This window comes from Rhinichthys klamathensis, unplaced genomic scaffold (genome assembly GCF_029890125.1).
Source record: "Rhinichthys klamathensis goyatoka isolate OS25496 unplaced genomic scaffold, OSU_Roscu_1.1 h1tg000220l_1, whole genome shotgun sequence".
NCBI classification, from domain to species: Eukaryota; Metazoa; Chordata; class Actinopteri; order Cypriniformes; family Leuciscidae; genus Rhinichthys; species Rhinichthys klamathensis.
The window spans coordinates 1,214,981-1,231,060 of record NW_026606744.1 but is presented as its reverse complement, the minus strand read 5'-3'; the positions used below and the strand labels follow the sequence as shown (position 1 = coordinate 1,231,060).

Genomic DNA, 16,080 nt, shown 5'->3' with positions numbered 1-16,080 from the left:
TAACAGCAAAACCAAAGCAAGGAATGGACCAACAGTCTGGAAAGGTCAAGAGTCTACAAAATGCCCTCCATAAATCCTTCAATTTCTGTAGAGCCAGATTTCTTGAGCAACTTTTTCAGTCTACCAGTCAACATTGACTGAAGGGTCCATTCAGCTCTCACTCTCATCAGAATTCAACTGACAGCTTTTACATGGTGCGGTAAGATCGGGTTGATCAATAGTATCATCTCATTAATCAAGATATATCGAGAGAACCAATACAACCTTAAAAGTACTTTGTAAGTACTAAAAAAGAAAAAAGGATTAATTAATGTTCTTACCTTCAACGTAAAGCGACATAGTGCTACAGTATCTGTCCTCTAAACTCTATGAAATGCAGTTCGGTTCAATATCACAACAAAAATAATCCTGTTTTTTCTGTCATGGGAAGAACAGCAACATAGATACAGTCCAGTCGGGATGTGACGCTTATGTGTATTAATAATAATAAGACAGAAGGTCAGCTGATCGATTCTCTCTGTTCACGAGCGCTTTCCTCTGTCGTTCACGCGCTTTTAAATGAACCATCTCTCTCTCTCTCTCTCTCTCTCTCTCTCTCTCTCTCTCTCTCTCTCTCTCTCTCTCTCTCTCTCTCTCTCTCTCTCTCCTCCCACTGACTATCAAGTAATGCAGGGCGAATAAACGACTACCTCGTCAACCTTTACTCGCGCGCGCGTTTATTGCTCAAAGGAGACGGTGTGTTATATCAAAAGGTGAAGCAATTCCTACATGTACACATACAGAGATGCACATAATTACATTTGTGCTCGGCCCCTTTTGGTCAGTCATTATTTAACACGTCACATTATTCCACTCGCTCGCACTTCCTCGATCACATCCTCCCGATCCTGGCTGCGTTAGTTGTCATTTTAAAGATATTAGGGCCAGATTTGTTAAGTTTAGGGGGTAAAGAACGAATCGTTTTTTATATCACTATATTCTATGCTAAGAAATGAGTTGTTAGAAGCTTCAATTGTATCATTTATCATGGACTTCACGCGTTATTGCAATTTTTTCTTTGCAATCACGGAGCAGTGATGTTCTCTCTATGCATAAATCCAGCAGACGCTTGACGTTGTAATTGCATCGAAAAAACGTCGACTTTTAGATATTTTTTTAGGAACACGGTAGAGGTGGTTCCATGGCGTTAAAGTATTATGATTGCAAAGCGAATTTGAAAGTAGATTTGAAGCGTCTTACTCTGAAGGCTGAAGGATGCTGTCGGGGAGCTGCCGAAGGTTGTTCCGGAACAGCGACGTGTTTCCCTCTCTCTGACCAACCAACTTTCTTCTCTTAGCAGTGCGGGGTCACTGAAACACTGCGGAAGTGTTTCACCAAAAACATTGTTTAAAAACATCCTGAATATCATACGTTGAATATGGTTAAATGAAAAGAACTGCTTTGAAACCAAAATAATGCACGCCACTTGTCATTCATTTCTTTATTTTAATATTATTTTCGGTAATTATTGTGATTTATCCTAGTCACCCAGTTTTGATGAATAGTGATTATGGATTAATTTATCAGTTCACACTTAAATTTTACATAAATAGATACAACGGAACAGTGGGTTATTTTAATTTATGATGTAAACAAATGCAAGTTAAGCGTTAATGTATTGCAAAGGGAGAAAAAATGTAAACTCCCAGTAACCAATGAAAGCACTGAATTTCAGTATGGCGAATCTCATTGGCTGACTTCAGTCGGGCCGCAGTGTTGCCATGTCCGCATACTATAAGCGACTTATGTGTTGCTGCTTAATAACTAATTCACTTATAAATATGAGCTCTGTCGCGGGTTTAGATTTTTTTGAGCTTATCCGTAGGATACAGTCACGTTTTGGGGATTTCTAGTGCTTGGTCTCCTTAGTACAATAAAACATCACCTACCTTAATTATTAAGTATCGAAAAGACAGCAAATTTTTGATTGTTTTTCTATCGAGATTTGGCAACACAGTCGAGAAGGCCACGTCTGCAACCTCACACCAATGACCTTGCAGTACAGAACGTTTAACTCTCGTTTCATACAGAATGTAATGTGTCAGAGAACAAGTACAATATTTAGTTTTTCTAACATTTCTAAGTGAGGTCAAGAACACAAAAAGTATCCTGACTCTTAACACTACAATACAGTGGTCATAATAACAAATTTTGAGCACCAATTCAGTGTAAACTGCAGTGTGCAAAAGATTGATTTATTAATGTAGGAAAACTACGTATTTTAAAAATGAGAGCAAGTATGCATTTTAATGTCTAGTTTTTATTGCTGAATACATATAAAATCTGTTACAGTAACCGCACTACCAAAGCACTTTAACACATTAAACAGTCCTTGTTCATTTCTGATGAACACCTGTCAGACATGTAGCAGTTGAAATTTCAGTAAAGGCTGGAAAATGACAAAGAAAGACCTAATTTATGTACTCTGAGTCCTTTCCAGGCTTTGTTTCTCCTTTATGCAGCTTTAATTAGAAAGGGCAGTCTACAAATAACTAACATCTTGTTTTAGACTATTGTTTCTCAGCTGTGCTCAGATGGAAAACCAAAAACAGGAAGGGAAACAACCGAAGTCCCTGCTAAACAACAAGACTAGGTTCCAATTCTGAAAAATCAGCCAAAATCCAGCTGAAAAGGAAGAATTAGGATTTCAAGTACATACAGTTCTAGAATTTATGTAACAGTTTCAGGGGAAGATAAAGATTTTCTCGAGTGTTTCACAAACGTGCTTCTGGAGTTTTCTGGGCATCTAAGAGTGGTGAATATGGCTGGGTTTCCAGTCACACACCCAGGAAAGAGACAGCGGTGTCTCTTTCCTCCACTAATTCTGCTGCTGTTGCATCCATCTTGGCTTTTGAGAAGTCGTTGATGGCCAGCCCATCAACAATCTTCCAGGTCTTGCCCTGAAGAAAAAGAGAAATGTTGCAATGGTGGCTAAAATCATACTTTTCTAGTTCATTAGAGTATGATGAATAGATGTGAATATGAATTTGATCTCAGGATTGATCTCAGTAAATAAGGCCATGGTGTGGAGATTAAGAAAGAGATATCAGACACAGATCTTGGGAAAGTTTCATGACAAACCTTGATTGAAACAGGGAATGAGTAAATTAGGTCCTCAGGTACTCCATAAGAGTTTCCAGTGGAAAAGACACCCATAGAGATGAACTCACCCTATAAAACAAATGCAAGAAGAGTTCAGAACAAGTGGCCTCCCAATCAAAATGTATAGCATCAGTCATTGTACATTTACATAACATTGCTCATTAGTCTTGTTGTCAATACATAATAATGTAACTCATATTGTTTTTTATGGGAGTGGAAACAAGACTAATGAGCAATGTTATGTAAATGTACAATGTTATTACACAGTCCTTGGGCATTTTTATTTCCTATTACTTGGCTTTTTAGCTCCATAGAGCAACATCAAGCATCTATAGGACATTTCAATCGGCGGACTGTTTTAACAGAAGTTTAGGTCTTATTTTTTTCCCCTTGTGTCTTCCCTGTTTATTAGGCTGACTTTGAGCCTTATTTTGTCAGAAATTGCTGGTAAACACATAACTTTAGAGTAGAAATCATTAAGAGACTGCTTTTAAGATGCAATCAAAAATCTACAGCAGTAACTCTCAACTAGGGGGCCAGGGCCCTAAAAAAAAGTTGACCTCGGAAGTGCCTGTCCAGATGTCTCTCATGTGGTCACAGATGGCCTTGGCGGCTGACATGGCACTGGAGAGCTTCCTGGCCTTAATGACTGCAGCACCTCGCTGCTGCACTGTCTGTGAAACAAAGGAAGAGTGGAGTAACAATAGAAAGATTCTGATCAGATTATTCCAGTCAGTAGTCATGTGCAAACTGAATGTTGTTACAATGGACCTACTTAAACTGACTTTCTTATTACAAATGTCATACACTTGAATGCTAATAAACATACTGTAATATTCTTGCTAACTCAGTAATGTGGCATAGTAAATAGGCCAACAGTGACCTCTACAGGAGGAGGAAGTCATAGCAGACAACACTTACAGAAATGAATTCTCCCTTCAGCCAGGCATCGTCCTTCACTGCATCGAAGGCAGTCACGTCCTTTCCCTGCACAATCACCTTGCAGTGGTGGACGTCAGGGTACTGCGTAGACGAATGATTTCCCCAGATGATCACATTCTTCACACCGTTTGCTGAAATGCCACAACGCATTGCCACCTAGAGGACACATTGTGTGGTACAAGTTAGTGGGTATAAATTGAATCATTTCACATCTTTGTATTGTGCTCCATTAGCGTGGCGTGGACCATCCAGCAAGGGGATGTTTTACCTGAGAGCAAGCCCTGTTGTGATCCAAGCGTGTCAGACAGGAGAAATTCTCTTTGGGGATGGACGGGGCGGATTTGGCCGCAATCAGACAGTTAGTGTTGGCTGGGTTACCAACAACTAGAACCTGCATATTAAAACATAAGGGTCAAAATACTGGCTTCATACTTGATTAACTTTAATTCTTCCAACTGTGCAAGCACTTAATTAGGTCACGGATATTCACCTTGACTGTTTTCTTTGCATACTTGTCTAGTGCCTCCCCCTGAGCCTTAAAGATGGCAACGTTGGCCTTAAGTAGGTCCTTTCTCTCCATGCCATCTCTCCTTGGCATGGAGCCCACCAGGATTGCAGCATCCAAATCTTTGAATGCAACGTCCTCTTTATCGGTGGGGATGACCTCTGAAACAATAAGACACAGACAGTGGTATAGAGTAGATAAAGGGTAAACAACACCAGCAACACTCAGGGAGTCACAAGACAACACACTTTTTAGAAGAATCTCAGAACTAAAGAACCTGAATAATGTGAAAAACCTCATTATTAAAACTTGATATGATATGTAAAAAGAGTCAGCTATTACTGTTGTAAAAAGTTTTACTTTTTTTATTATAACTTGTTTCAGACTGATATAAACAGAAAAAATATATTTTGCTGAAATATACAATCATTGGCCTAATTCTTATTAACACAAATTTAATTAAATGTGAATTTATGAAATAATAATTGAAATTAAAGCTGCTAGCAGCATTTAGCGGTGTTCAAGCAGTTAAGGCCTTTAAGGCCGTTAAGCACAAAAGCATCAAAAGACATTAAGTTTTATGTAGCAAGCATTTAACCATTGACATCATAGATGGAATAGACCATGTTTTAGCATGATTTACCATGATATACCAAATTTAGTGTGATTTTTCATGATCTACCATGTTCCAGTATGATTTACCATGAATCTAGCATGATTTACCACAGTTTACCATCATTTACCATGTTATAGGATGATTTACCATGATATACCACATTCTAGAATGATTTACCAGGATTGTAGCATGATTTACCATGATTCATCACATTGCTAGCATGATTTGCCATGATCCACCATGTAATAGTATTTTTTACTATGATTTACCATGTTTCTATCGTGATTTACCATGATTTACCACATTGCTGCATTGATGTGAAGGGCCAATAAAAATGAAGTGATAAACTCTGACAAAAAATGATTGTGTTATAATAGTTAACATGGAAAAACTGGTTTGCTTTAGTGCTGTGATTTACTGGTGAAAATCAAGTGTGTCAAAATGAAAGTGAGCCAATAAGTGGTCTTCTACTGCCCTCTGCTGGCCACTGTACTTATTAATAAAGTGTTTTCACAAGTGCTTTTGCATTCATATGTAGACATATGCTTACACACACACACACACACACACACACACACATGGGATATGTTATTGTGAAAATCTCTTTTAATGGTGTATAAGCATGCATTTCACATATTTCTTTGTGATGTAATAATATAAAACTATATTAAAACTAATAAAAAAATTGCTTTAAGCTTTTGTTTGTTAGCCAATGCTGAAAGCTGATAAAAAAGATTAAAAATGTCGGTAACACTTTACAATAAGGTTCATTTATTAAACATTAGTTAATGTATTAATTAACATGAACTAACCATGAGCAATACATTTGTTACTGTTTTTGTTCATCTTTGTTAACACTAGAATGGCCACGACGGTCATTTTGACCGTTTTGAATTTTATATCTGCAATAACTTTGTTGAAAAAAAAAAAAAATCCTGCTGGTACCTGACTTTTCCTAAAAGTGTCTGTATTTTCATTTAAAATGTTTTTAATATAAATTACACATAAGGCAAACAAACAAATGAACATATTTACCTATTTCGGCCATAGACGGTCATATTGACCGCACTGAATTTCGCGGTATTCTTTTGTTACATTTCTCGCGGTTGACCTTTGTCTATTAGGAAAAAATCAGAAGATTCAATTGCAAAATGACAGATATGTTTATTGAGAGCTGGTCAGATGCTGGGAGAGTTAAGGTGTGCAAATGTCCGGTATGAAGCCCTTGGCAGCACAGGGACGATGGAGTGAGTGCTGAACCAGGAGTGCTGAACACGGGATGACACACGGAAAACGTATACAGGCAGGGAACAAACACGCAGGAAAAATCCACAACGATCTGACAAAGGGCCTTTCTCAATCTGTGTTCTTGTCTGTACTTGTGTCCTTGTGTTCTTGTGAAACGTCATCTTTTGTGGCCCAAGTACTGTCCCAATACACAAGTTTGCATTTTGGCAAGAACAGTTAAAAATCCCGGATGTGTTCTTGACACGCCCATTTTACCAAGGATGCATCGGTTGGTAACTTGTGTTGACTTGACGGCAGAAATATCCCAGCATTCAATTCGGCATTCGAGGAAGGAGAGGCAGGTCAATACAGTATTTCGTTTTTCTACAATTACGTACACTATTTCATCACTAAATTCACTTCTGAGAACATTTGATGCGAGAAATCAACTGTGTAGATTTCAAATATTGGCATTTTTACGAAAATGTATGGCTAATCGAAAATGTGCTCAAACGTTTTCGGAAGTGAGAATCTCCATAAGCGCCTGCGGGTGTAACGTTAGCTATCGAGCCAACCGGCCAGTTTGCTCACAGACTCGTTTTTCCCCACAGCCAAGAGACCATTGCAGCCTGGCTGTTATCGTCAATAATTCTCGTTATGTTTGGGTACTGCAGACGGTGTCTGTGCGGGGGTATTATTGCGCAATACCAGCAAGAACACATCGTCTCAAACTGTCAGCAGCGTTCTGTGTGCTCGTTAGCTTGTGAGTTCATTCTTCCAAGAACAACTAGCAAGAGCGTTCTCCCCAAGAACACAAGTCCGTTCTTTGCATTCTTGGTTTTGAGAAACACCCAAAGACTAGGCGAGAACAGTAACACTAAAAAGGGTCGAATCGCTGATCAGTTGCAGCTGGCGCCTTGATCAGAGCGCACGTGCTGATAAGCTGCATTGATCAGCGACCACGCACACACACACACAACAAGACGAGAAAGGAGACAGCGAATTCATAAACCGTGACATTGTCTCTCTCACTGTCAAAAGAATATCTAAATAAGATACTTTTAGTTGTTATTATCTTGTTCTGAGTTATGTTGAAGGGATATGGAAATATAGCTCTGTTGTGAATAGGCCCTATGCGATAATTACGGGCTACTGATATTATTATTTATAAATGTATAATTAAACTTTTTAAAATGTACAGTTTGGTGTTGTTTTGTTTTTAAAAGATATCCTAATACAACAAATGCATTAATCTCTCAATTGGGTATTTATCATTAAAGATATAGAGTTTGCAATCTAACGGTCAAAATGACCGCTTGTGGCAGTTCTAGTAGTTATGGAATTCTGGCACTTCTAGTGTTAACGTTAGTTAATACAAATCCAGCTGTTCATTGTTAGTTCAGGCAAAGAACGTATATTGACAAGAAGTGAAAGCCAATAGAACGTTCCATTGCAACACCCGCGCCCAGCAGCAGCCCTACGCGTCCGCCATTTTGGGGTGAAAGCGACTCGGCAGTCATATATTATAAATATATTTAGTCCAGTGCAGAGGTCATTTTTAGGTTGAAATAATTAGGTGATTATTTTAATTCACAACAGTTAACGTTATATCCGTTAAAAAGAAGTTGCTACTAGGCTTTTCCCCCACATAACTTGAGACAGGGAAGTTCAAGGATTTAATTAATTATATTAATCTCTACATTAAGTTTGACAGGTAAGAAGAATAAAGTGATGTAAGTTCATAAAGTTATAACGTTAGACCGTTTCCCAGGAGGTACACATAACCTTACATACAAAAATAAGTTCAATGAAATAAATGAATTCAGCAAATAAATGTAATTGTACTAAAATGTAAATGTTGGACAATAAATATATAACAGCAATAGAATAGCTTTACAGTAAACTGGTTTTTTTGCAGTACTATTTTATATTAATGACCGTTAAAGCAAGCCTATGTAAACAAAAAAACACAGATAACGGACACACCAATGCATCATGTTAAGATCATCATGTTTGTAGCACGATCCAGGGGATTAAAACGTACAAAATATATTTCAGGCCTAGTGGAGTTGGTAACTAATAATAGTAGTAAATGTGTAAAGTTGCATAAAAATGCAAGAAAAACTACCTAAAAAACTGTTATCTGTGCTGTTGCCCAGTAACTCCAGTTGGAATTTTCACCCCAAAATGGCGGCCGCGCCACCTAGCGGCTGTTACCAGAAAAGCATCGGAGTTTCGCCTCTTGTTCTTCTATACTCTTTGGTTCAGGTTAGTTCACAGTGCATTAACTAATGTTAACAAGATTTTAATAAAGTATTTGTAAATGTTGAAATTAACATTAACAAAGATAAACAAATGCTGAAGGAGTATTGTTCATTCTTAGTTAATGTTAACTACATTAGTTAACATTAACTAAGAATGAACAATACTCCTTCAGCATTTGTATAATGCTGCTGCTCCATCTATTGGATAACAGTGGTATTACAGACTATATACAGTTGAAATAAATGAATGGAAATTTGGTTTTCACTTATATCTCGGGAACGAGATAATGAAAAAATTATCTAAAGATTGGGGGCGTTCCCGAGCCCCGCGACGATAGATTTGGATCAAGAACCCCGAGAGAACCTTACCATCAAAATTTGAGCGTGCAGCGACTTTCTGTTTTCGAGTTATGAGTGAATTTGTCCTTGGGGGGCGTGGCCCAACGTTATACTTTCGTTTTCAGCCTTCCTGTGACACAATTGTAAATAGTAATAAATAAAATAAAATAAATGCAGTCCATAATACTCCAATAGATGAATTTGGACAAAATGTGATTGTAAATGTTGAAATAATGATTTTAGAAATTCTAAATATGAATTATAAAACAATATTAGGGAGTAGTATGATGAAATGACAGCAAGGGGCAGTAAAATACCACTTTGGTATTTTTTTAATAAAAAAATAGCTTTAAGCATTTGTTTGTTAGCCAATGCTGAAAGCTGATTAAAAAAAAGATTAAAAATGTCGGTAACACTTTACAATAAGGTTAATTTATTAAACATTAATGTATTAATTAACATTAACTAACCATGAGCAATACATTTGTTACTGTTTTTGTTCATCTTTGTTAACGTTAGTTAATACAAATCCAGCTGTTCATTGTTAGTTCATGTTAGTTCACAGTGCATTAACTAATGTTAACAAGATTTAAATAAAGTATTTGTAAATGTTGAAATTAACATTAACAAAGATTAACAAATGCTGAAGGAGTATTGTTCATTCTTAGTTAATGTTAACTACATTAGTTAGCATTAACTAAGAATGAACAATACTCCTTCAGCATTTGTATAATACTGCTGCTCCATCTATTGGACAACAGTGGTATTACAGACTATAAACAGTTGTATAAATAAAAACTTTCGTTTTCAGCCTTCCTGTGACACAATTGTAAAGAGTAATAAATAAAATAAATAAATGCAGTCCATAATACTCCAATAGATGCATTTTTACAAAATGTGATAGTAAATGTTAAAATAATGATTTTAGAAAGTCTAAATATATACTATAACAATATTAGGGAGTAGTATGATGAAAATGACAGCAGGGGGCAGTAAAATATCACTTATTGGCTGTTAGCCATGCTTGACCTTTTTTTAAGAAGCTATGAGCATTCATTGAAAAGATATTGGCTTTCGGTCAAGGCTACATATTGAAGTGACCCTATTATAGTCACCCAAATGTTATACATTACAAGTTATACATTTTCTGATAATTATTGTTCTAGAGAGTACAGAGCAATAGATGAATTTGGACAAAATGTGATTGTAAATGTTAAAATAATGATTTAATAAAGTCTAAATTTCAATTATATATAACAATTTTAGGGAGTAGTATGATGAAATGACAGCAGGGGGCAGTACAATACCACTTATTGGCTGTTATAGCCATCCAAAATGTTATAGCCATCCAATTTACACTATTACAGCCATTCAAATGAAGAAATTACACCTTTTCTGATAATTATTGATCTAGAGAGTCCAGATAATTGTACTGCACTGGTTTTAAACATTAAGATATGAAAATTTTACGATCATAGATGGAAAAGACCATTTACAGCCAATACAGGCAATTTACCATAGGAAATATATGGTGTTAAAGCTTTTTAACAGTTATAGCGCCACCTATGGTCCGATCTCCATGAAACTTTGCATGCTTCCTCACCATGGTATGACACATATGCTCATCAATTTTTGTCAAGTTCTGAGTTTTCATTTATGATTTATAGGCTTTTGAGTGTATTTTGACACGCCCCTTTTCTAAATGACCCTGTTACAGTGAACCAAAGGGCAAAGTTCAACTTTTTTTTGATAATTATTGATCTAGAGAGTCCAGAGAATTGTCCTAGACTGGTCTGGTTTTGATCGGGCGAAAAACCAGGGACTAGTTCGCAAAAGTAGGTTTTTAACATATTCGTGAATATTTAATGAACGATTTGATTGACAGCAATGGTTCTAGAGGCAAAGTTGTTCACCATGAGGATATCTATAAAATGATATGCATTTTGGGGGGATGTGTGCAACACCACGTGATTACAGAGCCGTAAAACTCGTTAGCGCCAACTAGTGGCCGATTTCTTTCAAAACTCTTACAGACCTCTTAGGCCATGAGTCGAACATGCCCATCGAGTTTCGTTCCGATTGGCCTCCGTTAACCTCGTCTCATAGGGGCTCAAACGTCATTGGTCAATGGCGGCCATGTTTTTTGAGATACGCCAATGTCCTCATAGACATACATGGGGCCTTGGACCAAGACACTGCATACCAATTTTCAAGTCAATCGGACTAACGGTCAGTCCTTTATATGTTTTTTTCATGTTATAGCGCCACCTAGTGTTCGATCGTCGCGATTTTTTTACTGTGACCTCAGATTGAACTCATGCACAACTGTACCAAGTTTGGTGAACCTACCTAATTTACTTCTGGAGTTATAGTCGTTTTAGTAAAATAGGCTCCTCCCACAACGTTCTTTTTGCGCCCCCTAGCGACCGGAAATCGAAATTTCAACTTTTTTACGATTATAATTTATATTCAGACTCCACAGAACATTTGTGCACTGGTTTGGTTCCGATCGGGCAAAAAATCAGGGACTAGTTCGCAAAAGTCGTTTTTTGACAAAATTCAAAATGGCGGAAAATCTATCATGACGGAAATGAAATCGGAGATATACGTTTTTTAAGTCAGGAGTCCAGCTTTCCAATGATATAAGACACTTGAGTCTACGATTTACGGTCTAGGAGTTATGAGCAGTTTTGCGCAATTGGTTGCTATAGCGCCACCTATGGGCCAATCGGGCTCATAATTTGATAAGCTCTCCTCGATTTTTGTACTACCATCTGACAAAGTTTCAAGTCTCTAGCACTTACGGTTTGGTCTGCACGATGCGTTTTACGGCAGAAGAATAATAATAATAATAATAATTAAAGCTGCTAGCAGCATTTAGCGGTGTTCAAGCAGTTAAGGCCTTTAAGGCCGTTAAGCACAAAAGCATCAAAAGACATTAAGTTTTATGTAGCAAGCATTTAAACATTGACATCATAGATGGATTAGACCATGTTTTAGCATGATTTACCATGATATACCAAATTTAGTGTGATTTTTCATGATCTACCATGTTCCAGTATGATTTACCATGAATCTAGCATGATTTACCACAGTTTACCATCATTTACCATGTTATAGGATGATTTACCATGATATACCACATTCTAGAATGATTTACCAGGATTGTAGCATGATTTACCATGATTCATCACATTGCTAGCATGATTTGCCATGATCCACCATGTAATAGTATTTTTTACTATGATTTACCATGTTTCTATCGTGATTTACCATGATTTACCACATTGCTGCATTGATGTGAAGGGCCAATAAAAATGAAGTGATAAACTCTGACAAAAAATGATTGTGTTATAATAGTTAACATGGAAAAACTGGTTTGCTTTAGTGCTGTGATTTACTGGTGAAAATCAAGTGTGTCAAAATGAAAGTGAGCCAATAAGTGGTCTTCTACTGCCCTCTGCTGGCCACTGTACTTATTAATAAAGTGTTTTCACAAGTGCTTTTGCATTCATATGTAGACATATGCTTACACACACACACACACACACACACACACACACATGGGATATGTTATTGTGAAAATCTCTTTTAATGGTGTATAAGCATGCATTTCACATATTTCTTTGTGATGTAATAATATAAAACTATATTAAAACTAATAAAAAAATTGCTTTAAGCGTTTGTTTGTTAGCCAATGCTGAAAGCTGATAAAAAAGATTAAAAATGTCGGTAACACTTTACAATAAGGTTCATTTATTAAACATTAGTTAATGTATTAATTAACATGAACTAACCATGAGCAATACATTTGTTACTGTTTTTGTTCATCTTTGTTAACACTAGAATGGCCACGACGGTCATTTTGACCGTTTTGAATTTTATATCTGCAATAACTTAGTTGAAAAAATAAATAAAATCCTGCTGGTACCTGACTTTTCCTAAAAGTGTCTGTATTTTCATTTAAAATGTTTTTAATATAAATTACACATAAGGCAAACAAACAAATGAACATATTTACCTATTTCGGCCATAGACGGTCATATTGACCGCACTGAATTTCGCGGTATTCTTTTGTTACATTTCTCGCGGTTGACCTTTGTCTATTAGGAAATAATTAGAAGATTCAATTGCAAAATGACAGATATGTTTATTAAGAGCTGGTCAGATGCTGGGAGAGTGAAGGTGTGCAAATGTCCGGTATGAAGCCCTTGGCAGCACAGGGACGCTGGAGTGAGTGCTGAACCAGGAGTGCTGAACACGGGATGACACACGGAAAACAGATACAGGCAGGGAACAAACACGCAGGAAAAATCCACAACGATCTGACAAAGGGCCTTTCTCAATCTGTGTTCTTGTCTGTACTTGTGTCCTTGTGTTCTTGTGAAACGTCATCTTTTGTGGCCCAAGTACTGTCCCAATACACAAGTTTGCATTTTGGCAAGAACAGTTAAAAATCCCGGATGTGTTCTTGACACGCCCATTTTACCGAGGATGCATCAGTTGGTAACTTGTGTGAACTTGACGGCAGAAATATCCCAGCATTCAATTCGGCATTCGAGGAAGGAGAGGCAGGTCAATACAGCATTTCGTTTTTCTACAATTACGTACACTATTTCATCACTAAATTCACTTCTGAGAACATTTGATGCGAGAAATCAACTGTGTAGATTTCAAATATTGGCATTTTTACGAATATTTATGGCTAATCGAAATGTACTCTAACGTTTTCGGAAGTGAGAATCTCCATAAGCGCCTGCGGGTGTAACGTTAGCTATCGAGCCAACCGGCCAGTTTGCTCACAGACTCGTTTTTCCCCACAGTCAAGAGACCATTGCAGCCTGGCTGTTATCGTCAATAATTCTCGTTATGTTTGGGTACTGCAGACGGTGTCTGTGCGGGGGTATTATTGCGCAATACCAGCAAGAACACATCGTCTCAAACTGTCAGCAGCGTTCTGTGTGCTCGTCACCTTGTGAGTTAATTCTTCCAAGAACAACTAGCAAGAGCGTTCTCCCCAAGAACACAAGTCCGTTCTTTGCATTCTTGGTTTTGAGAAACACCCAAAGACTAGGCGAGAACAGTAACACTGAAAAGGGTCGAATCGCTGATCAGTTGCAGCTGGCGCGTTGATCAGAGCGCACGTGCTGATCAGCTGCATTGATCAGCGACCACGCACACACACACAACAAGACGAGAAAGGAGACAGCGAATTCATAAATCGTGACATTGTCTCTCTCACTGTCAAAAGAATATCTAAATCAGATACTTTTAGTTGTTATTATCTTGTTCTGAGTTATGTTGAAGGGATATGGAAATATAGCTCTGTTGTGAATAGGCCCTATGCGATAATTACGGGCTACTGATATTATTATTTATAAATGTATAATTAAACTTTTTAAAATGTACAGTTTGATGTTGTTGTTTTTTAAAAAGATATCCTAATACAACAAATGCATTAATCTCTCAATTGGGTATTTATCATTAAAGCTATAGAGTTTGCAATCTAACGGTCAAAATGACCGCTTGTGGCAGTTCTAGTAGTTATGGAATTCTGGCACTTCTAGTGTTAACGTTAGTTAATACAAATCCAGCTGTTCATTGTTAGTTCAGGCAAAGAACGTATATTGACAAGAAGTGAAAGCCAATAGAACGTTCCATTGCAACACCAGCGCCCAGCAGCAGCCCTACGCGTCCGCCATTTTGGGGTGAAAGCGACTCGGCAGTCATTATACATGTATTTAGTCCAGTGCAGAGGTCATTTTTAGGTTGAAATAATTAGGTGATTATTTTAATTCACAACAGTTAACGTTATATCCGTTAAAAAGAAGTTGCTACTAGGCTTTTCCCCCACATAACTTGAGACAGGGAAGTTTAAGGATTTAATTAATTATATTAATCTCTACATTAAGTGTGACAGGTAAGAAGAATAAAGTGATGTAAGTTCATAAAGTTATAACGTTAGACCGTTTCCCAGGAGGTACACATAACCTTACATACAAAAATAAGTTCAATGAAATAAACGAATTCAGCAAATAAATGTAATTGTACTAAAATGTAAATGTTGGACAATAAATATATAACAGCAATAGAATAGCTTTGCACTACAGTAAACTGTTTTTTTGCAGTACTATTTTATATTAATTTTCTTCTTCAGAACCGGTGCCCAGTTAACCAATTCCCTGGAACCGTTAGTATGCCTGCTTAACGATCCGCTTATCGGTTCCGCTCGTTGCAAATGTGTCATGACGTCACACACGCGCTGCGTTATTTTGATTCAGAACGCATCAAACATAACTTCGAGGCAGAAGCGCTCGTTTGGTTATATTTCACGCGAAAAGACGACAATATATGAGGTGCCGTCTAGGGCTTAAATCAAACTTCATTCACGCACACATATATGAAACACTTGCATATACACGTATACTAAGTAGTCAAACATACATGTATACTGCTGAATGCTCAAACAAATACATATGAAATGCACAACGACACACCTAAAGTCGCTCACGCATACATGCAAACTCTACACACACGAGATGCGCGAAACTCTCCAGGCACATACTCATATGAGACGCGCGCGCGCACACACAAACTCATATGAGACGCGCGCGCACACAGAAACTCTCCACGCACATACTCATATGAGACGCGAGCACACACACACTCAAACTCGCGCACATGCTCAATGAGAGTATGACGGCGCCACATAACAATATGGTCACTTGCTGCAACACCTGTAAAATTTCCATTTCGTCAAAGGGGGGGGGGAGGGACCTCCAATATGCAGAAACATTTGGCCACACATCATGAACAGACTTTAGTCCCATGAAACTTAAACTGGAATGTCACTGTTTCTGTCACTGCGACTTCACGAACGGGTGAACACGCGCACGCAAACACACACACACATCACTTTTGAAGTAAAATTGAGGATGCAGTGCATGTAATGCATCGAGATATCTAATTGAACTGAATCGATAACATGATAATCGTAATCGAACCGAACCGTGAGACCATTGTAGGTTCACACCCCTAATACTCTG

General features: G+C 37.5%; 2 protein-coding genes across 3 annotated transcripts in view; both read right to left on the bottom strand.

The window, feature by feature from the left end:
• Window positions 1-1,411, bottom strand: part of ugp2b (UDP-glucose pyrophosphorylase 2b) — a 29,051-nt gene extending 27,640 nt beyond the window's left edge. The window contains exon 1 of one of the 2 annotated variants that reach the window (XM_056264314.1): window positions 1,240-1,411. In XM_056264314.1, the coding sequence (XP_056120289.1) occupies window positions 1,240-1,408 (169 nt within the window). In that variant the 5' untranslated portion in view covers window positions 1,409-1,411. Of the gene's footprint in view, window positions 1-320; window positions 579-1,239 lie in introns of those variants that run through there. The other variant, XM_056264315.1, reaches the window with a different exon arrangement.
• An 868-nt stretch (window positions 1,412-2,279) lies between these two features.
• Window positions 2,280-16,080, bottom strand: part of mdh1ab (malate dehydrogenase 1Ab, NAD (soluble)) — a 37,567-nt gene continuing 23,766 nt past the window's right edge. Inside the window, exons 4-9 of the mRNA XM_056264316.1 lie at window positions 4,574-4,749; window positions 4,352-4,474; window positions 4,063-4,239; window positions 3,702-3,815; window positions 3,121-3,210; window positions 2,280-2,939 (exon numbers count right to left, since the gene is read on the bottom strand). Coding sequence (XP_056120291.1) covers window positions 2,817-2,939; window positions 3,121-3,210; window positions 3,702-3,815; window positions 4,063-4,239; window positions 4,352-4,474; window positions 4,574-4,749 — 803 coding nt within the window. The 3' untranslated portion in view covers window positions 2,280-2,816. The remainder of the gene's footprint in view (window positions 2,940-3,120; window positions 3,211-3,701; window positions 3,816-4,062; window positions 4,240-4,351; window positions 4,475-4,573; window positions 4,750-16,080) is intronic.